The 26,348-nt window shown below is 38.7% G+C and overlaps 3 protein-coding genes across 7 annotated transcripts in view; 1 reads left to right on the top strand and 2 right to left on the bottom strand.

Moving 5' to 3' along the window:
- bach2b (BTB and CNC homology 1, basic leucine zipper transcription factor 2b) overlaps positions 1-12,233 on the top strand; it is an 85,503-nt gene extending 73,270 nt beyond the window's left edge. For all 4 annotated transcript variants that reach the window (XM_056764130.1, XM_056764127.1, XM_056764131.1 and 1 more), the window contains exons 4-5: positions 6,226-6,432; positions 6,956-12,233. In XM_056764130.1, coding sequence (XP_056620108.1) covers positions 6,226-6,432; positions 6,956-7,405 — 657 coding nt within the window. In that variant the 3' untranslated portion in view covers positions 7,406-12,233. The remainder of the gene's footprint in view (positions 1-6,225; positions 6,433-6,955) is intronic.
- A 1,374-nt stretch (positions 12,234-13,607) lies between these two features.
- gja10b (gap junction protein alpha 10 b) lies at positions 13,608-15,843 on the bottom strand. The gene is made up of 3 exons (XM_056764132.1): positions 15,709-15,843; positions 14,131-15,548; positions 13,608-13,855 (listed from the first exon to the last, which is right to left on the bottom strand). The coding sequence occupies exons 2-3, from the start codon at positions 15,529-15,531 to the stop codon at positions 13,817-13,819; spliced, it is 1,440 nt and encodes a 479-aa protein (XP_056620110.1). The 5' UTR covers positions 15,532-15,548; positions 15,709-15,843; the 3' UTR covers positions 13,608-13,816.
- Positions 15,844-16,977: 1,134 nt separating this feature from the next.
- On the bottom strand, positions 16,978-26,141 carry casp8ap2 (caspase 8 associated protein 2). 2 transcript variants are annotated; one of them, XM_056764930.1, is made up of 10 exons: positions 25,936-26,141; positions 25,535-25,668; positions 25,017-25,097; positions 24,793-24,896; positions 24,302-24,376; positions 24,072-24,187; positions 20,791-23,963; positions 18,222-20,634; positions 18,043-18,142; positions 16,978-17,959 (listed from the first exon to the last, which is right to left on the bottom strand). In XM_056764930.1, exons 2-10 carry the CDS (start codon positions 25,587-25,589, stop codon positions 17,897-17,899), a joined length of 6,180 nt encoding a protein of 2,059 aa, XP_056620908.1. In that variant the 5' UTR covers positions 25,590-25,668; positions 25,936-26,141; the 3' UTR covers positions 16,978-17,896. The 2 variants fall into 2 exon arrangements, with proteins under 2 accessions (XP_056620908.1, XP_056620909.1); XM_056764931.1 differs by having other exon boundaries at positions 25,535-25,613.
- Between the last annotated feature and the right edge of the window lie 207 nt (positions 26,142-26,348).

Genomic DNA, 26,348 nt, shown 5'->3' with positions numbered 1-26,348 from the left:
TGTCTGGACGGCCATGAACGTGAAGAACTGCAATGATATTAGTCTGACCCTTGTGTGTTATATGTGAAAGGCTAATAGAGTAGAGCAGAGAGGAGCAAACTGGATTTGTAAACAATCAAGTATGGATGTAGTGTCAAGCACAATGCAATACAGTTGTGGAGAGAACAGCAGTCTTGAGTATAAGAGTAAATTAAATTGAAAATGTATGAATTAGGTATATTTGCTTAAAAAAATAAGGAATAAAACATGCTAAATTCCCTATTATCCTTAATTCAAATGTTGCTTGTGTGCCAAATTATCAGTACTGTGACAAGGTTATAGTGGTAAACAAAGAAACCAGGTCTAAAACACACAAAAATTACAAGCAGCTGGACGGCGGTGATCCTTACGACTTCCCTACGACTTATAAAGGAATCAGGTGTTCCAGTACAATGAAATGTTGCGCAGAATTGCGTTTCCTGACATTGTACGAGTGTTTTGCCACCCACGGAGGCACACTCCGGCGTGCTCACATGGTGTTCACGTTGTAAAGTGACGACATGTCCATACCCTCTATAGTTCAGCTGCCAATAAAAACTAGACGAAGACAAAGTGTGGACATAAAATATAACATTCAAGTTTACAAATAGCTTGTTTATGTAGTCATGTCAGACCACACTTTTTAAGTTACAGTAGCTGCTTTTACATTTTTTTTTAATTTAGCAGAAACTTTTATGCAAAGTGGGTGGGTGTTAGATTTTAAGTTGAGTCATGTGCTCAAGTTTCTCCATTGTGCACAGCAAGCCAAGTTTGTTCATTCTCAAGAATACATGAACATGTGAACTGAGTAGTGTTGGAAATGTTCATGTTAGCATTGGCCTTTCTGCTAATGGATGAATATTGCTACAATCCACTTGGCCAGACAACTCTGCAAATTACTGTGATGATATACTGTAGGACAACATTGTCAGATAACATATAGGCCTAGGTCCTCTTAACGCATTACAAACATCCAGTAAGAGTTATGTGAAGTGCTTAGCCTTCTGGAAAATTAACCATGGTTTAATTATAGTAGAAGTGAAGTCATATTTATTTTTACTTCATTTTTACTGCCAATTAATTGCCAGTAGTATAACCACAGTACACAAATACAAATCTTCACGTTGGTTGAGCGAGGTTAAAAGAGATTGTGAGAAAGTGAAGAACTAGTTAGAGGAAAGATCTTGATTTGTATTGACTGGTGGCAAGAACTGTAGGAATGCATGCAGTGGCCATTGGTAGAGATACTGATCAGTTGCCATGGTAACATGGAGCACTCAGGAACTAATTGGCCTATTTTCAGCAGTTTTTTGCATTGTTTCAATATTGTCTAACAACTAAGTAAACCCGCTGCTGATGAGAAATTGCATTTAAATTAACCTGCCCATTGACCCCCCAAAGCACTGAATTGTTAGGATAACATACTTTGTAGTACACAACTGTGATAAAAGTGTTGTTTAAAACTACATGTGATAAGATATCAGATAGTGTTATGTGTCTGTTATCACTTTTTTGAAGCTCACACGTCACCTCAGTCTGTCATACACTATTTCACTCCTTTCTCACACACTTCTGTCGCCACCTCACTACTGCTTATTTTCTCATCTTAACATTATCAGTTCTGTGTGAATGAACTAAAGAAAGTGTCTGAAAAGGAAAAAGGCTGAAAGCTTACAGACAGGGTGTTTCGCATCTATGTTGACTACGGGCACTTTTGTTCCATTGGACTTTCACATAAAACCTCTTTAAACGCACCTTTCACCGACCCATTACACTCTTAAAAATAAAGGTACTTAAAAGGATCTTCACAGTGAGGTATAGAGGAACCATTTTGGGTTCCACAAAGAACCAGAGAGAGAGAGTGTATACAGCATACAGAGAGGGAAACACAGTTTCAAAAATAACTCAGGGCTTCTGTGGAACAATGAATTCAATGAAGGAAGGAAGTTGTTAAACCGTATGGTAGTCTTGTCCTTCTTGTCCAGTGTAGTACTGAAGTTAAACCAGGTCTTTCGACTTTTCTCTCTGTTTCATGAGTCATTGACTATATCACTTACCCCTCATGACTAACACCTATTTAAACAGGAAGTGCTCAGATCCAACAGAAACGGTACAGTATATTCCCCTATAATTAAATTTGGCCCTACTTCACTCTCAACACGGAGTGAACATACTTTCTTAAGTTGACTCAACTCCCCTAAAAGATAATTGAGAAGGGAAATGTATATGCTTTCTATAACAGCTGTATAAGAAACTCGTGACCATTATATTATCTCGAGATCTGAGATGATTTCTCGTTTTTGTAATGCGGAATTTTTCTGTTATAGTCTGGGTGAAGTATTGATCTCAACGTGCGTGGGTATGATCAGAAACAGCCCAGAGATGAAAATCTCATTCTCACTTCTTCAATATTGCAGTGCAAGAATTAACCCTTTAGTGAAGGTGCGTACATCTCAGGAAGTGGGGAGTGAAGTCAGAACCATTTCTGTTCCTCTCATTCCACCTATAAAGCCGAGCCGCTCTCTCAATATGAGCCGACTGTGGTCTAAAAATTATTCGTCAGCCGTGACGTTGGTTAGCTGTAAAACCGCATGCTTGAAATATGCTTAAGTTCATCATTTGCTTGTGAAAATAGAGTCGGATGTCACGTTTTTATTTTTATGAATGAAGTCACTCTAAATGTTAACAATGGAGTCACTGTTACAGTTATAATGGCGCATATAAAAATGGGCTATATTTAGACAATTTTTAGCCATATGGCTATATGATTTTTTTATCCATGAATAGTTTTCAGACTTTCTAGTTTTCTACAGAGAACATTTTGACACTCAATATGCTCTTTATTAAATCATATTGTTGAATAGGATAAAATAGAATTCAATCCTTTTTGTAATTTTGTTTCCTACAAGATTGCAAATAATGCTTGGTATTGAAATTCTGTAGAAAATGTTCCACTGACCCAGACTCTGGTCCTGCTGGGGATAAAGCCCCATGGTGATCACAGACATACCCATCACTCCATGAGATAAAGTGAGTGTGCGTGCGTGCGTTCCCCCATTACTCAACCCCCGTGGAGAGATCCAGTAATAGCAACAAGGTTGAAAGAAATTGGAAGAAGGAGAAAAAATAATATCTTAGGGGTCGTCTCAGACTGTTTACTTATCTGTGTCACATGGTGTCTCATTAAGAGACATGTGAAACTGAGAGAGATACACGGCTGCACGGGAGTGTCTCAAAGCCTCTGAAGAACAGTTATGATATTTAAAAAATCAAGAATCCAATTACATCTAAAGGCATTTTACCTAACCATTAGACCAACTTCCCTTTTGTGGCAGTTGTTTTGCACAATAAAATGCATTTCCACACTTTTTTCTCTTACTTGAGTTTTGAGGTAAAATAAACTGCTCATAGAGTTGTGACAATGATACCACTAAAAACATATTTGTGTGTGACCACCTTCAATCCAGTAACCTGTTTTGTCCACCTTCCCACAATTCCATCTTGCACATGCTGAGCGAAAAAAGGCACAAAAAGACCAGGTCACTCGGCTTCCAATCCCAGAGTCCTAGCTCTGCTTCAGACCCATTTCAAGAAAAATAACCTATAGTGAGAGAGAGAGAGAGAGAGAGAGAGAGAGAGAGAATCAGGAACACTGCTGAATAAGTGACGTGGGTGTGCACATTGTCAACTTTCCTATGTTCTTTAAACTGGTTTTCTCGGTAAGACACTATATATTTATATATATATATATATTATATATTCATATATAGACATTCTTACACTTCCACTACCACACATACACCTACAATTGATAAACCAAAGACGAGGAGGAGGGAAATCTGAGAAGGTCACAGTGGACAGTTTAACCGTGTTATACGGCATTTTTCTCTTTAGATTCCAGCATCAGTCTGATAATTATGACATCGCATTAAGTGTGTGTGGCAATTCTCAGTGTCGACTTAGAAGCGCGAGTATGAAAAGGTCTGTCCATGATTTATTAATGGTGCCATGGAGACCGAACGGGCCCACCTGCCAGCGCTCCGGGTCCCCCACTGCTGCCGTGCGAGACCGGGCCAGATTTTCACTTTCATCTTCTGTGAATCCCAAACGGAGTTAACATACAGAGTTCACATGAAGCGCACTGCCACATGGTTTAAAGGTTCACAGCACTAACCTCATGTGAGTTCCAAAGTAGGCCAATACTGTAGACAGTAAACGGGTTATGCCGTGGTTGCCTCACATATTAATGCCACTTGTATACATTCAAGACGCATGCTATAAAGATCAAACTAAAAAGTATAAGCTATTATCACCTCAATATGGTTATTCATGTTATTTCATTAACTAATGAATTTTGTCTGAGCCGATGGTCGAGTGGTTTGTGCTCTGACAAAGAGAGGACTTCGCTTCCTGTCCTCTCTAAAAAAACACTGTCTGTCCAAAAGGCAAAAACGCCAAAAATAAATCAAAAAAATTAAATCAAAACTTACTTAGTAAATGCTGTAAAGAACATGAACCATGATTAATAAATGCTGTCGAAGTATTGTTCATTGTTAGACTATATTGAGTACCACAGAGATGACGTATTTCTGTATGTAAACCCCAGAAACGAGTTAGCATTTTAAGACTTCCTGTTCCATCGCCCCAAAATCTATGGGTTTTTGGTAAATCGCCTAAAATAAGGCCTGTAGCTATAAAAACCTCGAAATATTTCACATTTTAATCTGTGACATTTGAAATTTTTTAAACCTTTATTGTGACGTTAGATGTCATAGCGCATATAAATCTCAAATAATGCAACATCGGCGCAAATATCTAAAATCATTGTTGGGTATTCATTCATGGAGTTATTACATGCCAGGGAACACGTTATTAATAAAGTTTGAGAAAGTTGTCGAGGATTGGTGGTGGTGACGTTGATATCGAGCGACCGTTGTGTAGTCTGTTTATAGCCTTGTGTTAGCTTTTACTTCTGTCGATTGAATTTAGGCTTCAAAAATAGCAAATATTGTGTTAATCTGTAAAAATCACAGATCTTATTTTTTGAGATCTTCGAAAAGTCTTTAGGGAAAAATGCATTGGCTTTCGGCTGAGGGAACCAGCGTGGCACTTACTTACTTCAGGGTTACCTACAAAAATACGTCATTTTGAGCCACTCTATTAATTTATGTTTTAACTAATGTTAACAAATACAACCTTATTGTAAAGTGTTACTAATAGTTTTGATATTTCAACCACATGTGAAAACAAACAAATACAACGATGAAGAAATTCTATAAATTGTGAAATCTATGTATAGAATGTTGTTACTTTGTGTACATTGTGTCTGTGTTTAGAATGTTAAGCATCACACTTGATTCTTTAGATTAAATGAACAAAGGAGATGAGAGAACACTACAAGGGTTCTACCTAGCAGGTAGTAGACACAAAGGAACAGAAAAAGAACCCCTGATTGGTTCAACTGCAGAGGATTGAATCCCACTTGCCTACTCTGTGTTTATTCTTCTCGATCCTCTCTCTCTCTCTCTCTCTCTCTCTCACTCCCTCGGTATGATGGAGAGAAGAAAAATGATCCTTTAAATATTGTCAAACACGGTGGAAATCAAATGCATTCAAGATTATTTTTCCTCTGCTGAGTGTGCGTATGCTAAGGATGCACTGACAGCTTTGCTGATTAACAGATTTGCATACTCATGCCCTCTGGTTAACACCTGACAGGAATGTCACAGAGGAAAATAGACAGATCCAGCTGTGCTGATTCCTTTAACTACTGCTGCTTTATTTTCTGCTAGAGACCTTTCTTTGTCTACCCTTTCCTCTCAGTCTCACTTTCTCTGTTTCGTTTGACCTCTTTGTTAATAAATGATGCTGGTAAATGTTAGACCCTGTGTTGTTTGCGCTCCTGGGAAGAACGTTTGTTTTTGCGACGGACTGTATTCTGCTACCCTCTAGTGGTGATGAAATACATCGCAAGTTTGGTGGACAACCAATAAATATAAAATAAATAAATACTGTGGCATTTTCGAGTTCGAGGATGTGCTAACTTGTCTAACACAAATGGGGCGGGGCAAAATGTACACTTTATGTAAAGAAATGGGGTTAAGATTAGTTAAGTATTATATAGTTACCTTTGACAAAATAAAATAATTGACCTGCTACTTGACTGTACAAATACGTCAGAGAATAATCTCCTGTCTGTCTTCACAGGTCAAGCTTCCTTTCCCCGTCGATCAAATAACGAATCTTCCACGCAACGATTTCCAAATGATGGTGAAAATGCACAAGCTGTCCTCCGAGCAGCTGGAGTTCATCCACGATGTGCGCAGGCGCAGCAAGAACCGCATCGCGGCACAGCGCTGTCGCAAGAGAAAGCTTGATTGTATCCTCAACCTAGAGTGTGAAATTCGCAAACTGGTAAGACATTAATACATCCCTTGTTGAAATATCTTTAACTTCTTAAGTCACATTCAGGCTGTTATCGGTTATCAAAAGCAACAGGAGACCCAATCTCTGTCACGTTGCCATAGCAACGCCGGTACCTGTCAATCACATCATCTTTCCAATGATGGAGGCGGAGCCAAATGTCTTTGATGTGTTTAGTAGCACGAGAGTCCTGACAGCGGGTGCTTTGAAGATATTTGAGAGATTCTGTGGCTCCTTTTTTCTTATCATGCTCCACTTATTCCGCCATCATTCAAGTTTGACAGCTATATTAAAACACAGCGGAAATTAAGTCATTTGATGAATTCATTTATGAAGTCAGGGGGTGTGTCTTGAAATATTATGGAAGCACTGTGACCTACATAGCTTGTGTAAAACACTGTATGGTTGTATTTGTTCCTTTAGTTGTATTTACCCGATAAAGTTAAGGTTTGATTTCGAAGGGTTGTGTCAATCCACACAAACTTAAAATGTATTCATGTGTGCCCCATCACAGGTGTGCGAGAAGGATAAGCTCTTGACGGAGCGTAACCAGCTAAAGGCGTGTATGGGAGAGTTATGGGAGAATTTCTCGTGTCTGTCAGAGGAGGTGTGTCGAGACGTGCAGCTGAGCCCAGAACAGGTCCATCACTACTGCCCCATTCTGCGTCCAGGCAACCCCGCCTCGGTCAACCCCGGCAGCCAGGCCCCGCCCACCAGCAGCATCGACCTCACCGTTTGCTCCACTCCTGAACCGAGCTTCCTCAAATCAGCACGCGTGAAAGACGGACAACCGAGATCGGCCAAGTGGAAGACCGGAAACAGGCCGAAAAACGTAGTCAACGATAGGGAGAAGCAAGAGGCGGGGCTCTCCCTGGAACAATCCAATCAGACGGTGACAGTAGACTTCTGTCAGGAAATGACAGAAAAGTGTACAACCGACGAACAGCCCAGAATGGACTGTTAATGACGGTGGTTTATGTGTTTATTTGTTCGTTTAGTTATGTTTTTTTTATTATTTAATTTAGATGTCTTCTGACAAACCCTCGAAACTCGAGGGCTGTGGAGTTGGCCAGCCTCTGCCAGTGTTTTTTTTATTTTTATTTTTTATATTTATGTCTTTTTATTGTCTTTTTTTTTAAACGAAGGTTGACACTACAGTTGTCTTAACAGCAGCAATACTGTTCTCCAGGTTCTCCCTCATTCAGCCATGGCAGAGTGTCTGAGACCTTCTCACAGAACTTCAAGATGGTGCTACACCTTTCCATGACAGTGGAACACTGTCTGTTTCCTATAACTGTCCATTCGAATGGGATGGGCCCTGACCACATCTCAAATTCAGACCTCTATGGACCTAGCAGCAGCATTTTGCTTGCTCTATCTCTCTCTCTCTCTCTCTCTCTGTTACTCTCTCTGTGTCTCTCTCTGTGTCTCTCTCTGTGTCTTTCTCTTTGCTCTCTCTCGATGTCTCTCTCTCTTTCTCTTTTCTGCCCCACCTCACCTTTCCCTCCACTGTTCCTCTACCTCTCAACCCTTCTCTCTTTCTCTCTATTTGTGGCCCTCGCCACAGTCAACTCAAACTCAGGAAATATTCTGAATGTTCAGTATAACTCATGAAAAAATAATACAGATTCTTTTTTCTACCGCAGCTAGACTGTATGTCCATATGCAAAAATGTCTTCTGCATCATACATTTGTAGTGTCCGTATACCGCACACTTAACTTGTACACATGGTGGTATCTCGAAACATTCCTACTTTGCCTTCCACAGCACTGAAAGAAAGTACGCCGGACTGAGGGACGAGTAAAGAATGATTCAAAGCGTTGCGTCGGCCACCTTTTGCATCAGCAATACTGTACTATTTGGATGTTTTTGAGGATGATGTACTAAAGTGCTTGTTTGGCAGAAAGCATATTGTAAATACTATGGAGCATGGAGATGGTCTCGGTAATATTGTACAGGTAGAAATTTAGATGTTTTTTGTTTGTTTGTTCTCTGGGGTTTGATCAAGCACCTTTTGTCACGAAGGGGAAATCTTTGCTGTTTCCTGTCTGAAACGAATTCCCCATGACAATGGGTGCGCTTAAACTCAGGAAACTAGCATCCCATGCATCCACACGCATGCACGCACACACATGCCAACACATAGAAGCGTTCTCGTACAACCCCCCGCCCCACCAAGTGTGGCGCAGAGCCCCTTGCATGTCATATGGATGCAAATGGCGTGGATTGTTTCGTGTGCGTAGTTACCTCACTTCCCCCGGTGAGCTATTCTCATATAAATGTGAAAGAGTCCCGGCTTGTTGCGCTTTCTGAGGAAACAATTTCTTAGCAGTATTTACAAATGCAGTTTACGGGCTGGTGCGCTCACAGACGCCTCTCTGAACAGTTTCAGTGTTATTTAAAAACCAAACATCATCACAAACCGACACCCTTTCAGTTTTGGGCCACGTACCGTGATTTTCTGAGGTAAACCACTCTGACAGGAAGAGGAAGTGATGATGTGTTCAGTGAAAGGAAGTCACTTTGGCTCCCTTTGCTCTTTTTCTCAGCACTCTTTGACCGTTTAGCACTTCCAAAAGGGTCAGTTTGTGTTTCAGTACCCCTAAAAGTCTGAAATCGGAGCACTTAACTCAGACACTTAAAAGTGTCCCTCCAGACAGAATATTTAATACATTTTTGTGGTATTAACAGCATCTTATAAAGATTTTTTTCTGAAATTTCACAGGTTAATTGAAAACCATTCAATATTGAAGTAGGAGAGAGTCTTTAAAGTCACCATGAAATCAAACCGTGTGTTTTACACAGCTTTGCAGTGATTTTTCTAAATGATTTATCTGTGCACCATAATTTTTTTATTCATTTGCACTTGTATGCTTTGATCAAAAACATTAAGCTCTTCTCCCCCTCTGAACAACAACTCTTCCCAAAACATGTTAGCAACAAAAAAAGAGTAAGGACTATACTGACTGTCCAATGGCCAGGCATTTTAAGCCCTCCCCTCCAGGCCCAACTTACAAAATACCAGTCAAAAAGGAAAGGCCAAAATAAAGCCCCACCCTAAGGTTTTTCTAATTTCAGAAGCCGTCTCACTCGGATATACGTCACAATACGCAAAAGAAGTCAATCGCAACTTCTGTTTCATGGTGACTTTAAATCATATATTTACGGAAGACACTAAAATGCGATCGGTGTAAAAAAAATCTGATCTGAAAATTGGATGGAATGAACCCATTCTTTAAAGTTGTCCTGTATTTCCCCTTATTGTACATTTGTTAGATGAGTATACTAATCGGATTGCATGCTGCCTGTATATTTTATATAGTTTGTTTAGAAATGATTTGTTTCGAAATATAGTCCTTGAGGAAAAATGGTTTAAATCCCACAATAAATGTTCACTGTGGTTTTAGTAAGCGAAAATGGAATTTCCACAAACTAACGCCACACAAGTTAGGAGCTGAATTATTTTTCATTCGAACCAACTTTGACCCCTAAAGTTACATGTGTGTGTGCTTGAGCCTGATTTGAGAGATGCGTTTAAAGTTCTCAGACATACATACATTATGCAAGGCACAATACGCACACACACACACACACACACACACAAACATAAACACACCATACTCCTAGGGATGTAGAATCTAGAGATGTTGTGATGGATAGTCGTGCTGTTGTTTTCATTGTAGATCTGTTCTTTCTCTCTCTTTCTCTCTCTTTTGTTGAAATTTACACAGTATTTGCCATTTCTAAATTGTAATCAGGTACAAGACTAGAACTAAAGATTTATGGGTCCAAGTGGACATTTGTGCAGACATATGCAAATCATCCCTATAATGTTTATATTATTATTATTTCATATTGTATACATACAAATATTTGTGGAAACGTGGAAAGCATGAACTTCCTCTTGAAAAGCACACTGTTGTTCACTTGAGAATCTATGTCCACCTTCTAAAATGTATTTCTGGATAAAAGGTCCCACCTTCATCAAAGCTACAACAACAAGCATCCAGTATCTTCCTGAGATTCTCCAAAAAAATCTGAGTTTGGTGTTTAAAGCTACTTGCGTTCCTCAGATAACAATGGATTTGTGGCGTTGTATGTGATAAGGCTGATTCCTCATGCTTGCACACTTGGCCTTAAGAGCTTGGCGTTCAGGCTGACATTTGGATGCAGATGTGGACGGTGGATTTGTTGGTATTCTGACCTCTGTTAGCCTCTGCCTCTAAAAGCTGCATGATGTTTGCCTCCACAGTGGCTTCAAGGGTTCAACCCGGTCACCCGGAAAGCCTCACAGGTTAAATAAGCTTATTAGCTCTCCTCTCGACAACACTCCTGCTAGTTTTGGTTGTTTTACAGAGGTTTTATTTTAGTATCAGACTCGCGGTTGCTCTTGTATCTTGTCTCAGGGTGCGTGCCAACATTTTTTGTAATAACTTGCTTTTCAGATCTGTTGAATCATTTCATTTTTTTTGTGTCTTGCATTTTTGTGTCATTCTGTACTTTAAGCTTGTTGTTGAGCATATTCATTTTTATAGTTTCTAAGCTAATAATAATTGATGAGGACGAATAAGTAGATTTGCACAATTGTTTTGGATAAAAACCCAACAAGGGCTATCGAATATCTCCAAAAATATCCAGCAGTTGATTTTTGGTTGTGATTTGGCTGCTCTCTTAAGCTCTCAATCTGCAGTTTGCAGTCAGCTAAAAGCAAACACATATTAGAAGTATATTTTAAGCTGCAGAAATGTTGTTTAGTATTGAGTGTCGATACTGTAACAGTAAACACCCTAAAAATGTAACATTGTTTTGTTTGTTTTCGTTCGTTTGTGCTGCTTTTCTGAAACATTAACACTGGCGTTCCAAAGGTTGCTCTTTTGACAAGGACAAAAAAACTTGCCTTTCTCACAATTTGCTTAACTTTATAAAACATTTGGTATTCCGATTACACAGGCTCATCAAAACAGAGAATCGAAAAGGCAAAATGTTTACAAAAATAGTGTCGAGTTTTTATAAGAATTTTGCCATGTACATAGAAATTGTGAGGATAATATGAATGGCTAGGTTTAGTATTGTCCGTTTGTTTTGTACGTTTTTAAAAGACAAAAACGTCAGTTTGATAACTATGCTCCTTTCCTCGAGTTGTCTTTTCACCTGACGGCGATGTTCCAGTGTACCACAAATACAAAGTGCACCTCCGACTTTGCCTTAGAACTGACAGAGGCCATAATTCACATTCAAGTGAAGTGTGTATGCAGGGGCAGTGAGCCCCCATATTTCGGCTAGCAGAGCTCTCTCTCTCTTTCTCTCTCACTTATCTACCTGTGAAATCCTTCATACCTCTCATAACTGGTCAATGACTGTATCAGCAAACTGCATCAGGTGTTTTTTCTACATGCTTTTTACACAGATTATATGGATTATTGTATTGGTAGATTTTGGTGCATCATTTTTAATGGAATAGCTCTTTGGCTTGTAGTCACAGAAGTTGTTTTTCTCTATCTTTCTCTTATTCTGACTCTTTTCTCAGTTTTTTTTTCTAGAAGACTGTTTTGTGTTAATATTGTCGATTTGAGGTAGCTGTTTCTTTGCTCATTCTGTACTAAGAGTTTTTACATTTTTTTCATTTTGAAATGCTACATGACCCTAATGAATTTAATGACTTAAAAACCATTGTACATACGGTATTGTGCAGAACTCATTTTCATGCATTTCAATTGGCTAGTGTTATATAAATGACAGATTTTGTCTAGACACCATTTCTGTTTATGAAATAAAGAAACATATCATGTACATTGTCTCGTGGCTGATGTCATTTTTGAATGATCTATTCAGAATGATTTTCATGTAAGAGTTTTCTTTTAATGGTATTTATTTTCTTTTCTATACCTTTATCCAGTAAATAAAAAAGTAAGTTATTTCCCGGCAGCTGGGGGACTGTTTTCCATAAAATGTTTTTAGATGTTTTTCTTGAAAATGTGCAGTCCTTCTCTGCGAGTTGACGTTTTCTACCTAATTTCAAAAATATGTTAAAGAACTGTACAAAATAGTACAATTCTGTAATACAATACATTTTACATTAAAAAAGCAAAGTGTTTTTTGTCACTCTTCAGTATAGGGGGAAATTCTCGCAATTAACAAACCATAACTACAACTTTTCCCCAAATAAACTCTTAATTTGTTGCTTATTAATAGTTAATAAAGGTAATTGTTAGGTTAAGGTAGGATTAGGGATGTAGACTCTGGTCATGCAGAATATGTGCTTTATAAGTAGTAATAAACAGTCAATATGTCAATAATAATCATGCTAATAACAACTAGTTAATAGGGAGAATTGCCCCCTAAACTGAAGTGTTTACCTTATTTTTTTTCTGTTTGCATAATAATATAATTTATTGTATTGCGTAAACATACTTATACTATCTCTTTAGATGCCCTCGGATCTACTATAAGACATTGTATAATTGGGAAAGGGGTAGGGGTAGCCCTGCTGTATCCAGTGATGTCTAAACTTGGATGGATATGCTAATGAGGCCAAGGTCAGACAATTTACTGAAGTCAATCAATTGTTCTATGAGTTGTTACCACCAACAGAAGCTTTGGCAAAACCCGGTTTGATTGACAATTCTTCGATAACAAAAGACATCAACACACAACAATCACATAATAGCCTATGCCAACATTATTTATTAGTGATTTAATTTCCGATTCAATTTTGTAGTTCACCACCAGATGGGAGAATAGTGTATCATTGAGGTAAATTGTTCTCAAAGAACAATTTATCAACAATAAAACAAAGTATAGTACAGTATTACAGTTCGAGGAAGAGTAATCAGATTTCTGGTGATGATTAATATAGCCAAGATTTTATACACACCATTATAACCGTTTTAGTAAGTTTGCCAAAAATATGTCAAAAAGTCCTTAAACATGAACTGATTTAAATTGATTCCCTCTTAAGTATCACTGCCATCACTTTTACAGTTTACTTTTAAAACATAAGTCATAAGTAAAAAAGTCAATTCTCATATACAGTATACAATTTATATACAATAACAATATGCTTTTGAGCTCACATATATTAAAGTGCAAAACTTGTAACACATCAAATTCTTAACAAATTTTTATTTTAGGTCCCGCGTGATTTTATGGTTTATAATGAGAGAATTAAGAATTATGTTGAAAATCAATGTTTTTAAAGTGTGTATTAAGGATAAGCTAGATAAAACAAGTTGTCATTGCTACTATGAAACCACAATATTCTTTCAGTAATTTTGGATTTCGTCAATAAAAACAAAGCCAGGAGAATAAAAAGCAGTTAAAGCCTCATTGCTACCCACTGAGCAGATAGTCGATTCTTTAAAGATCTTCTGATTTTCACTTCTTCATAATCGAAGAGAGTTCCAGAATCATGCTCTGAAAAATCAAAATGTATGTTTACTGTATGCATCATTATTAAACAGATCAAAATCTAGTGTCTAGCATATATTTATATATATATTGGACAAAAACTTTTGCTTAAACTGCTTAAAAAAAATGCGTAAACATAATAATCCAAATAGTATAATAGTGTTAAGACCCTAAACATTATTAAAACATGTTTGAAAGAGAATATTGTGTTCGAAAGAGAAGTTTGAAACAGAAATTGTATCAAATTTGAATTTTAAGGTAATTTGTATTGCTGTACTCACCATTGACATTCGTCGACCGCTGGCTGGAGGTGGTGTCATAGGAGGACTCTCCCCCTGAGCTAGACGGCTGGCTTCTGCATCTGATCCGTTCTTGGAACTTGGACTGTCCGATGAACTCTCTGAAAGCTCCCGGGACATAAAGCTGGCTTTTCTGCCACTGGGGATGTTTCCACTGTCTGAGGAATCGCTCTCCTCGCTGAAGTCTTTACACTGGCTGACCCGACTCTGTTTACGCAGGGCGTTCCTTAAGGCGGCAGGTATCTCTATATGACTGGCCCTAAGTGAAGCTCTGGGCTGCTGACTCAGATGTTTTGGCTGCCCGGAGCCTTTGGGTCCAGACTCCTCACTGCTGCAGGACTGTAGACGGTTATCGAAGGTGGATCGGCATTCTATGGACCCGAGCTGATGGAGAGCTTGAAATTCAGGCTGGCTTGGAAGTCGGTTCTGTCCGGAGTGCTGGTCATGCCCATTATGGTTAGAAAGAGTACCGATCATTGGCATGTAGTGAGGCAAAGTTTCCACCTGTCCATCTGCCACATTTGCGAAAGACACGGGGAGTGTCAAGTGTGCAAGTTTTTGTGGTGAGCAATTGGTAAGGACACAAACCTGTTGGACCATAGAGTTCTTCTTCGATCTACAAATGCTGTCATCGTATCCATTGTACTTGGATCCGTAGATACTCTGCTTGATCTTTTTGATGCCAAGATGGAATATCTCCAGGAGGTTGAGGAACAGAGATACTCCTCCAATGACCAACATAAAAATCATAAAAATGTTCTTCTCCGTCGGTCTCGAGACGAAGCAATCCACACTGTTGGGACAGGGTTCGCGCTCGCACGTGTACAACGGGGCCAGTCCGATACCATACAGCATGTACTGTCCCACTATGAATCCAACCTCCACCACCGACCTGGTCAAGATATGCAACACGTACGTACGAAGTAAGGAACCCCTCAAAGGAGCCTTCCTCACTTTCTTCTGCTCTTCATGCTTTTTAAGTTCCTTCTCAATCCTTTTATGTTCCTCTAAAACAGCCTCTGTTTCCTCCAGCTCCATCTTTAGCTGAGCTTTCTTCTTGTGCCGTTCCTTCTCCAGAGCTCGGAGTCGGTAAAGTGCGTGTCCCATGTAAACCAAAGACGGCGAGGAGACGAAGATGATCTGTAGGACCCAGTAGCGGATGAGGGAGATGGGAAACGCCTGGTCATAGCAGACGTTCTTGCAACCAGGTTGTTCTGTGTTGCACACAAATTCGCTCTGCTCGTCGTCCCAGACATCTTCCGCAGCGACTCCAAGCACAAGCATGCGGAAGATGAAAAGGATTGTGAGCCAGATTTTGCCCACAATGGTGGAGTGTATGTGAACCTCTTCCAAGATGCTCCCCAGCAAGTTCCAATCACCCATTTTCACATGGCCTGAAACTGGAAGATTGAAAGGCATAAATGTTGAAGCTATATTAAATTTGTATTCATTTGTTTTCTTATATGAAACAAAATATGTTTGTAATCATGTATACAAAACACAATGTTTAAAATAATTAATACAAAACAATAAATAATGTATATGAAACAAAAGACTCACATTTTAGTGGTACACAAGTAGATTACTTTCAAGACCAATACATCTTCAAAATAATTTTAAAACGCAAGTATCCTTTCATTCACATGGGAGTAATTATAACTTCTATCTTCGGCCGTGAATGAAATCCAGTTCATCTGTTCACTGAACAACACAGCTATTGATCTGTGGGCTGGACAGAACCCGGAGGGGGGTGACTTACATCACAACTGTTGAGGGCAAGTCAGTATGTTGGCAACCACATAAAAAATGCTTTTGTTAATTTAAAGACACACGCTACAATATCTTAATGTTATGCTAACATATGCAAATGCAATTAAAACATTGCTTATGTCCAGAAAAGCATACTAACATAATACAGTATGTTTACTATTTCTGCAGTAGTATACTGTGCCCAGTTTGTTATTGTTATATATGTTCAGTATAAAACGAAGTACAATGTGTGAATAACCCTATTCTAAAACGCAATTCAGCTTGACTTTCAATAGCCCTGGAAGTAATATCAAAGGATTTTTACTCCTTTTAGAGTCCATTTCCTCTGACTGCTAAGATACTACATTTGTCGTAAAAGTCTAAGTAAAAATGTCAAATAACATGACACTATTCACGCAATGCAATGGGGCCATTATGTTACAACAATGTAGCATGTTTAAAATACATATTTTTCTATATTGCTTATACTGCAGTGTACTACAAAGTATTTGAAAAGTACTAATAGGCTGGTATGCCATTATGTCTATGCCAGACAATGGTCATTGAGTCAAGCCTAATTCATAGATAAATACTTGATGGACTGTTTTTGTCATTTTTAAAGTTAAGAGGAATGTAAACGTATAGCCAGATGTAGACAGATGTATAATTAACGGTGGTCTCTTCATTACAGACCGCTGCTTTAGTTCACTATTATTTCAACATCTAAAGTATTTTCCGTCTAAACATAATTTGTCTGTACAATATTTGAAAACTATCAAAAAGTATTAAAGAACATTTACATATGTAATCAAATATTTCGAAATTTGGCATATGCACATCTGACAATTTAAACTGTCCTGCTGGATTAGGGGTGATGTAAGGTTAACAGCTGACAGACTGTGACCTAAATATCTAACTTTTGCCTGCTGTCTGGACCACACAGTAATGTCAATAAGTTGTGAATTATTCCAGAAATCATTACATTAATAGCAGTCCCTGTGTGATGGGAACATGTCCAAAATAAGTGACCTCAATTTACATAGTCACACTGAGTTAAGAAAATACAAATACAACTAAACATAAAACGTAAATAAATAGGCTTTATTTTAGAAACATTGCAAGATTTTTTTAGAACTTCAAATTTTACACATTTTATTTTCAAACAAAATATAATTCTTAAAGAAAAGTTCCCATAACTAGATTTCTGTCTCTGAAAAATTTACACATATATACAACGGAAAATCCTATTAGTCGTTATAAGACAAGAACATGTAACTCTAAAGTTAACAATATTATCAAACCGGACCTCATAGGGTGACTGACAGAACAAAGATTCAAATAAGAATAAAATGGCATTACTAATACCTCTTTTTCCTCTGTCTGCTTTCAAGACCATGTGATAAAAACTAATTATGAGGCTTGTCAGCATAGACACATTTAAGTTAAAAAAAGATTTGCATTCTGCCGAGGTAGGTCTAAAAACAAAGCCTTATTAACTTCTCAAAAGTCAACTTGTAATACAAAAATGTTCATATTTTCATTTAAAAAAGAGTGACTGCAGCAACCAATCGGGAACAGCTATATTTTGCTTATCTTACCAAACTTTAACAAGTGACTGGTATGGTATTGTACAGGGTTTATCCAATTAAAACGTTACATGTTTTTAACCAACTTAGATATTGGTTTATATCTTTAACACATTCAGAGGAGTTACAGTAGAAAGTGAGTTCAACACTGAAAATATTTTTCTATTTATTATATAAACGCTCCAAAATGTAGGATCAAGTCTGTCTCTGATAACACCAAATGTTTCCCAATGAAAAGAGGCGATCAGCTAAAGGACCATTTACTGCAGATCTTTTGTGAGTCGCAAGAGTAAGTGCTTTCTCAAACATGTCAAAAAACACATTTGCTAACACATTTCCACCTTAGAAGTCAAGAGTTCATTATCAGCAAGAATGTCTGTCTTCCTTTGACACATCAAAATTGTCTTGTTAAATCAGTTCTCCATTTTTTCTTTCTTCTTGAACAGCTTCAACAATTGAGTGAATCTCTCCTCGATCTGTTAAATTGCAGCAATTATTAGTTCATAACCACGTTTTTAAATCGAATTCAATTATGAGGATTCACAAAACGAAAGCATACCTGTTCTGTTGACTTTTTTAACCGTCTTGATAAAGCTGCAAATGTCTTGGGTGAAGCACCCTTCGTTTTTAACTCAACAAGAATGTCCCGGTCTTCCTCCCTGTGAAAAATAATCACCTTTAAATAACTACTATAACAAGTCAAGCTCATATCAATACAGGATATTTCAATCGACTAACCTGGTCCAAGTCGCAACCACTTCCCCTTTCTTCTTGATTACATTCTTTGCAGAAAGGCTGCTAGAGGACACTGGGGATACTGCAACTTTTTGGCTTGATTCTTTGGGGGATTTCGACCTTCTTGTATGCCTTGCCTTGCGATGTTTATCTCGAGATTTGTCTGTTTTGGAGCGCTTTGCTGTTGGCTCTGAGTGATGTTTCTTACGTTTTCTTGACGCCCTTTCTTCTGTTGTCTTGCCCTTTACTGAACTCAACTCAAGAATAGCATCACTGGAAACCTGCTTAGCTTTGCCGTCACAAACATCTTCAGATGGAGATTTTTGGCTTGATGGACGAGCATCCAATGTTTTATCCGAAATGTGACATGACTCAAGTGACATTTCAAGGATTTCATCTGCTGTCTCTTCATGTGTATGCTCCAAGTCTTCGGGGCATGGACAATGGTTTGGGTTTAAAGCGGGTTGTTGCTCTGCAGTTAACACGGGCTCCATTTTCTCTTCATTCTGACCACTTTCCGTTGGGCTGGTAGATGTGTGTCTAATTCGTACAATGAAATGATCATTTGACCTCTCCATTACCACAGCCTGCATTGGTAAATTGGGTTTAAACTGGAAACCAGTCGGATCAGAGTCCTCCCATTTTCTGTCAGGACTCGACCCACAGCTGGAGTTGTCCGTGTCAAGAGAAAGGTGGATGTCCTGCTCTGTGGGATCTTCTCCATCGAGAGCGTCTTCGCTAAAATGGGCACTCATAATACTATTTGGGGCAGACAGTGGCTGGCCTGTTCCAGGGTGCAAGAAACTCAAGTGACTATCCGACTTCAGAGGTGAAGGAATGGTAAGGGATACAGCTAGATCTTCAGCCAGGATAGAGAAAGTTCGCTGAGAGGTTACAGTTGTTTGTGTAGGAAGCCGGGATGGTTCTGAACTAGAGGGAACTTCTAACAAGCAGCTCTCATCGAGAATTGCTGGGTCTACGAGCATTTTGCTATTAGAAGAAAACTTGTAAGGAGAAATGGAAGACCAGGATGCACTGAATTTAGATGGAGTTGTCTTGTTAGGGGTCATAGTAGCAATCAAACTATCCCCTGGAACATCTTCCTTTCTAGGGGTGCTGACTGGCCAGCATTGACTGTCCCCTAATGGAAGACCAGGTTCAAGCAAATCAGACCCTTGCAACAAACATTTAAATATCTCTCCCATTTGAGAATCAGAGACCAAGTTATAGGTTAAACTTGATGCTTGTTGCTCCGTGAGAATGTCAAAATCCGACTTGTCATGTGTTGACCCGTTATTAGAGAGACGGCGGACACAGGGTGAGATTTTATTCTCAAATCCAGAGGTGCTTTCCAGGACAGACTTTTCGAGGACAGACTTCACAGACGATGATGTAGGAAGTTGTTGTGACGTCTTCACGTTTGTAGGCTCCTCATCTTCCTGCATAACAGCTCTTATATTTTTACCCCTGCTACCAAGGCCCCTAGGAGGGGGCAACATAATTTGAGGTGTCTCTTTGCTACGGTTTCCAGTGTCAACTTTGGCTTTCTTAGTCCTATGAACAGATGTTTCAAGATCTTTTTCTACAACCTCTTTTCCTTTAAGAGTTGCATTTATATCTTCAGTTGCGCGTGCATTCACAGATGGCTCAAAGCTATTTCCGAGCACCGCTTTCAGTTCCTTGAACAAGAAGTCAAACTGCCCGTCCACAAACGTCCACAATTTCTGCTTGAGGTCTCCAGCTTTCTGATCAAAGATACGGTTGACAATGCCATTCTTGGTGACCTTGCTCATGATAGAAGTTATAATCTTATTAAGTTTATCTTTCATGTTATTACCCTGATGGCAAAACTTATCCAAGTCAACTGCATTGACAAATTCTGTAAAAGAAGCCTGAGACATATCCACTATGCAGCAGAAGGCAGTTGAGGTGACATTTTTGTGAAGCTTCATGTACTTCCTCCTCAATTTAACACGAATATTTGCCAGCCTGTCCATAAATTCATCTAAAGTAAGGACTGCTGCCACCACTGGGAGGCTGACTGTTTTAAATCGTCTCTTATTTGTGGTGGGACTGGTACTAGAAGGAGGAGTCACCGAGTTCTTAGGATTTGAATCTTTCACAGGGGGGCAAGATTTCTTTTGGGATGCTCTTTTGCCAACAGAAGATAGCTTTGGACTTGAAAGAGATCCTGAGGTTGACTTGTCCTGTTCTCTTGGTGGAGTCTGAATAAACAGAGGTCCCTCTTCCTCACTGTCACTCACTATCTCACCGTCCTCCAGCTCTTCTTCTTCAGTTCCACTAACTGACAGGGCATCTACAGTCCCCATTTGGGGGACAGTTGTGACCGAAGAGTCTGGCGACTTGTTCTCTTTGTTCATGTCCAAGTTCACTTTATCACTTGCCGTGGAGAGGTCTTTAATGGAAACAAACAAATGAAACATTAGCAGAATGTATATGCATTAAAAAAAACAGTTAAAGTTTCAATGTGTCCAAAAATGTGCTGTGCACTCAAGCCCATACAAAATTTCAATATTAAACACTCATAATGACCACAAAAACACACACTTACCTTTGCTAAGACTCTTGACATGAGGTTGCTTATCAGCACAATGAGGCTGGACTCTCTTCACCTGACGGACTGGACTTGTGAGAGGGCTGATGGCCTCTGGGATGATCTTGATGTTCCTAAGTGTAAGCATCATGGAGTCTTCATCGTGACACAATACATCAGAACTAGATGATTTTATGTTCTGCTCATCCTTCTCTGTGGAATCTGGCTCTGAGAAACTAGCCTCCATGGAACATGTTGTCTCCTCTCTTACAGTAATGCTTTCACCTGAGCGAAGGGATTTCTCAGATTTCAGATTGTCAGATGTCTGGAACTTTTCAACTGGCTTTAGATTTTTAGATGTATGGCTTGCTCTCTCATTGTCCTGCTTAGAAGGTCTCACTTCTACAGCATAACAAATAACTGTGGTTTGTTCATCAAGGTCTATGGATTTCGTGCTGGAGGACACCTCCATGGTGACAGGACTTTCAGAAATCTCAGAGGAATGATAATACGCCCTCTCAGAGGAGGACACATTCTCTTGACAAATCCTATTCTGTGCAGGCAGTAAATCCTGAGAGTTAGCCAAAGGAACGGTCTGGATTCCCATCGAAGAAGTTTCCTCAGATACAGTGGTGATAAAATTCTGTTTCAGACAATTAACTTTTGAATCAGGAGTACAATTTGACTCTGTCAATTTTTGAAACATTTCAGTGGACAAACTATTAGAAACAACAGGATTATCTATGGTTCCAGTAGAGTCTTTCGTGCACCCCTGACTGATCCTGTTTTGAGAGAGTCTTGCAGTATTTAATTTTGATGAATCTTTATCCAAAACATTGATGTCTAATCTCTTGTCTGTTTTCTTCACTGGAACTGGATCAACGGGTGGCACTACGTCCACAGCCTCTTGATTATCAACGACCTGCTGTTCCCTTACCTCCATATTAGTTTCTTCTGCTGAGGATTTTTCAGAGTTAACAACCATGAAGAGTTTGGAGGAACTGGTTAGGTTACGTTGTTTATTTGTAGTTGTGGGCGCAGAGTCTTCATTTATCTCCTCAACCCCTTGCTGGCTGTCCTTTAATTTATCGATTACAAGAATTTCCTCTCCAGACAGTTCAGATATTCTACCATTGGCAGCCGAGGCATCTTCAGTTGTTGCTCCAACTTGGTCCTTAAAATCAGAGGAAGATCCCTGCTGTTCCTGTACTTCAATATTGGTTTCTTCTGATGAGGACTTTTCAGAGGTAACAACCATGAAGAGTTTGGATGAACTGGTTAGGTCACGTTGTTTATCTATAGTTGTGGGCTCAGAGTCTTCATTTATCTCCTCAACACTTCGCTGGCTGTTCTGTAATTTATCGATTACAAGAATTTCCTCTCCAGAGAGTTCAGATATTCTACCATTGTCAGCAGAGGCATCTTCAGCTACTGCTCCAACATGCTCCTTAAGATCAGAGGATGATCTTTGCTTTTTAAGAGGGGATAAAGTAAGGTTCAACGTCTCCATGAAACTCAGTTTGTGGTCTGGACTGTTATTCTCTTTTGTTTTGCTGGATTTGCTACTGATAGCTACAGTTGATGGTGACTTTGTATGGATAGTTTTAAGGTATTTGTTTTGATCATCCTTACATTGTTGACCTTCTCTGATGATCCTATCTTTTTTATGCAAGTCCTTCTTGTCTTTGTTATGAATATGAACTGCATTTTTTGATTTTCCATCTTTCTGTACCTTATGCTCCTCACAACCACTGTCTCTCTTTCTTTCTCTGTCCTTGTGCATAACCTTTTCTCTATCACAATACTTTTGAGAGCTTGGTTTCTTGTCAGGACTACGACAAACTTTCTTTCTAGAGCCATCAAGGCTGTGTGACCTTTTGCTGTTTAACAAAGACTCATTAATTCTGTTTGATGCGTGTCCCTTACAGACATCCTTTTCTTGAGAATCACATTTGGGAGAAGAAGAATGCCTGGTGTCCAAGTTATCAGCTTGTTTCCTTGATCTTCCTTCTCTACACTTCTTATTTTCTTCGTTCTTATCTGCCTCCTTTGCACTTCTCCGCTCATGCTCTTTGCTACCCTCTGACCTGTTGCCTTTTCTTTCTCTATCTCTGCTATGACTCTCATCTCTTTTATTCCTGCCACTCTCCTTTGGTCTCTTTTCGTGCTCTCTGTGTCTCTCTGTTCTGCTGCTCCTTCCTTCTGCACTGGAAGATGTCTCTTGCCTTTTCTCCTCGTTCCTTTGTTGGCCACTTGACTCTCGTTTTTCCAATTTTTTATTATGGGAATGAGTAGCCTCATCAACCAAAGAAGAAGTTGCTCTCCTCCAGCCGGAATGTCTTGTTTCTTTGCTGGGTCTGCCCGTATCTTGAATATGCTCTTGACTCTGTGTCTCCATTTCTGCAGCTGTCAGAAGTGAACTTTTGGGAGACTGGGAAGAGCCGTCAGATGATAAAGCTTTGTGGTACTGGATGGAAGGGCTTTTAGATCTCCCTGAACTTTTGAGAATGACAGGCACTTCAGCCGGATGATTTGTGGTTTCACTAGATACAGAGCTGTCTTTTATAAGCGCTCCTTCAATTCTTCCAGATATGCATTCCACTTTTTTCTGGCTTTTTTGAGTTGTGTCCTTGTCCAGCAAGTTGCATTTTTTGTCAAGGCTAGTGTTTGTCTGAGACTTTTCCAGTATGTGTACCTGTCTAGAGGGACAGTTCTTGCTGTCCTTTAAGTTACAGAGGCTGTCAGAAGTTGTACTGGGAACCGTCAATTCAGGGTTATGTGGTTTTCGAGTATTAGAGGCATCTACAACTTTGGAGATGGTTGGATGTTTTGCACCATCTGATGTTTTGTTAGGATCGACACGTCCATGTTCTTGCTTTGGAAGAACAGTTTCACTGTCAGATCTAGCAGCAGAGTTTTTGTTCTGACCATTTAGAGGATTTTCAAGATCAATTCTAGGGCACCTTTGGAGCACCACAAAAGGTTGTGGTGCTAAAGCTGAAGCTGTTGCCTTATCAAACACAGTGTTTCTACCCTTCGGCTTGTTCGCTTCATTTGGAGCTCTGTCTGGTCTGGAATCTCTATGTTCTAAAACAGAATGTGATGTATTGTTCAAAGTGTGCCTTGTGTTCACTTGACTTATTTCCATTGGAGACTGATGAAAAATTTGACCATAACATCCACGACCAGACCTGCAATGAGAACAAAGAAAAAGGTTAAGATTTTTTTTTACATAATAACATAAAATCCAAGCTAAAACAGTTTTATTGCTGACATAAGTACCATAGCTGGAGATTTACCTATTGCTCAGTCTGCAAATCTCTTCATCTTTACGTACAATTTCCATTCTAGCAGTCTTGATGAGGGAACAAATATTCTTCTTCAGGAGCGTGTTTTCATTGTTCAAACTTGAATTCTTGAATTAAAAAATGAAATAAAACTTCAGGACAATTGTAATCTAAAAACACACTTCATTAAAATAACTACAAAATGCCATATATGCGGAGAAATCGTTAGAAATAAAACAAACCTTTGTCTGCAGTAGCTGTAACTTTGAGATTAACTCCTTAACCTGTAGCTGTGCAGCTTCAAATTTTTGCTTTAACTGTAATAAATCACAGGAGTAAATATGTTAGTTTTTGGATATTTTTTTACTGTATAAGCGGATGAAATCCTTTGACTTCCGAATCATTTTTTGCATTGATTTTGAAAGAAAGTTTTGGATTTAAACACGGTTAAAGGAACTCAAAACTGAAAGAATTGCTTACTTACATAAATGAGTTAAATAATGTAAAAAATAACCACTTTAGATTCAAATGTCCTATTTACAAAGTATCAAATAATGCATTCAATTAAACTTTTCAAGGGTAGCAAAACACAGTCCTTCAAAATCGGCAGCAATATTAATAACAGATTGACACAAAAGATCAATCCTAATCACCCTTTTTGGGTTTATTTGATGATAACTATCCACTGACTGAACATCATCTCTTACAAAAACAAAAGTTCAAAGCTACAAACCTCATTGTAGGTTGCCTCCTTCTCTTCTTGTTCTTCCCTGATGAGTTCCTCATATATATCCATTGATTCAATTGTCCGCGGGGAAAGCAATTTGTTGACTTTGCCTAAAAAAATACATGGCAACTAACTGTAACTAATACATGATTAAATGTATATGTGGAAATATAATGTATCTGAAATTTACCGACTTAAACACATATGCATTACAAGTTCAAAAAACTCACGTTTATTCTTATCAACCTTAGGGCTACTCTCTAGTCCAGAGTATATGTCCACGGAGTCTTCGTCATCATGTCGACACAAAGCTGTAATGTCAAACACTTATAGTCAACAATTCCAGCATTTGCAGTGGAATAACATAACACATTTGCACATTATAAAGTGTCATAGTTCTAAACCTGACACAATCCCTGTGTGTTTAAACATTTTCTTTAATGTAAAAAAATCCCTCGATTTCTCTTGCCAGGTATCTACATATGGCTGGTTTTACAATAACACCTTTGCAAAAATCTTTATTGTAACAAAATATTTTATCAGCAAAAGCCATAATCTTATCAGAAATAGAAGAAATTGCATAAAACGACAGTTAAAACTAAAGCAGCACAGGGCATTGGTAAAATTACCACAATATTATTTTGCACCAAAAAGCACTTTCTTCAAGTATTTGGGTGACACTTAGAAAAATGTGCAGTACAACTTCAGTAAAATAACCAAGTAAGTAGACATCAAAACAGAGACTTACCGGAGGGATGCTCACCAAGATCACCATAGAGTTCATCCATTAAATGATCCTCCATTTTTCAGCTTTATACAAAGCAAAACTTCCTCAAAACAAAACCAATAACGGTGCATGTGTCAGTTCATCTACCCCACTTCCTGTCAAATAAATACTGAATAAACATATCACTGAAAACCTTTTATTGCATGATACTACACAACAAAAGAATCAACTTAAGTCACTATTGAGCAGGGAAAGCAACACATCACACAAAACAATAAATCTTAAACGAACCATAAGCGCAACTGTAAGATCAAGGACGTACAAAAACAACTTAAGCATTTAATAGAGCAATAGAACATCGTACTGTTGTACTGGTACCAACTAAAATGCAATGAAGTGCAACGTTATATTGCTCACAATACCTGCATGTATGGTGGTCGGCTAGCGAGAACAGACAGATACATCCAACTGTAAGATGACCCAAACAGTGTAGAGAGAAGCTCACGTTCCGATTTCAACACTCGGATGTATGTACAATCTCATCTACAAACAAGCAGCAATTTTCAATTTGGCTGTAGATAACTATTTAAAAATGTCTTGAAGCATATTTCCACCAGCCCCGCGCCATCCTTGCAGCTTCGCAAAACAGGAAGTGACATCATTTTCCCGCGGTCTCTACTCTTCTAAAAGAAATGTCATTTGTTCCGGGGGTTTAACGGAAAATACAAAGACATCGAATGATTATAAATTTTAGTCGTGTTAGCGTAGCAATTTTGTAATACACCGAAATATTTTATTTATATTTTATTTGTTAACCCATTGAAATGATCTAAAT

The sequence above is a fragment of the Triplophysa dalaica genome, chromosome 13, assembly GCF_015846415.1.
Source record: "Triplophysa dalaica isolate WHDGS20190420 chromosome 13, ASM1584641v1, whole genome shotgun sequence".
NCBI lineage: Eukaryota > Metazoa > Chordata > Actinopteri > Cypriniformes > Nemacheilidae > Triplophysa > Triplophysa dalaica.
The sequence above is the reverse complement of the archived record's forward strand: the minus strand, read 5'-3'. Positions and strand labels throughout refer to the sequence as shown.

Excerpts from the sequence above, each read along its gene's own strand:
- gja10b (XM_056764132.1), bottom strand. The coding sequence starts at position 15,531 with ATGGGTGATTGGAACTTGCTGGGGAGCATCTTGGAAGAGGTTCACATA. Across the intron at positions 13,856-14,130 it reads GCGGTCGACGAATGTCAATG|AGCATGATTCTGGAACTCTC; the intron begins GTGAGTACAGCA and ends TTGATTTTTCAG.
- casp8ap2 (XM_056764930.1), bottom strand. The coding sequence starts at position 25,589 with ATGGAGGATCATTTAATGGATGAACTCTATGGTGATCTTGGTGAGCAT. Across the intron at positions 25,098-25,534 it reads TCTTGGTGAGCATCCCTCCG|CTTTGTGTCGACATGATGAC; the intron begins GTAAGTCTCTGT and ends TTGACATTACAG. Across the intron at positions 24,377-24,792 it reads AGGAGGCAACCTACAATGAG|TTAAAGCAAAAATTTGAAGC; the intron begins GTTTGTAGCTTT and ends GATTTATTACAG.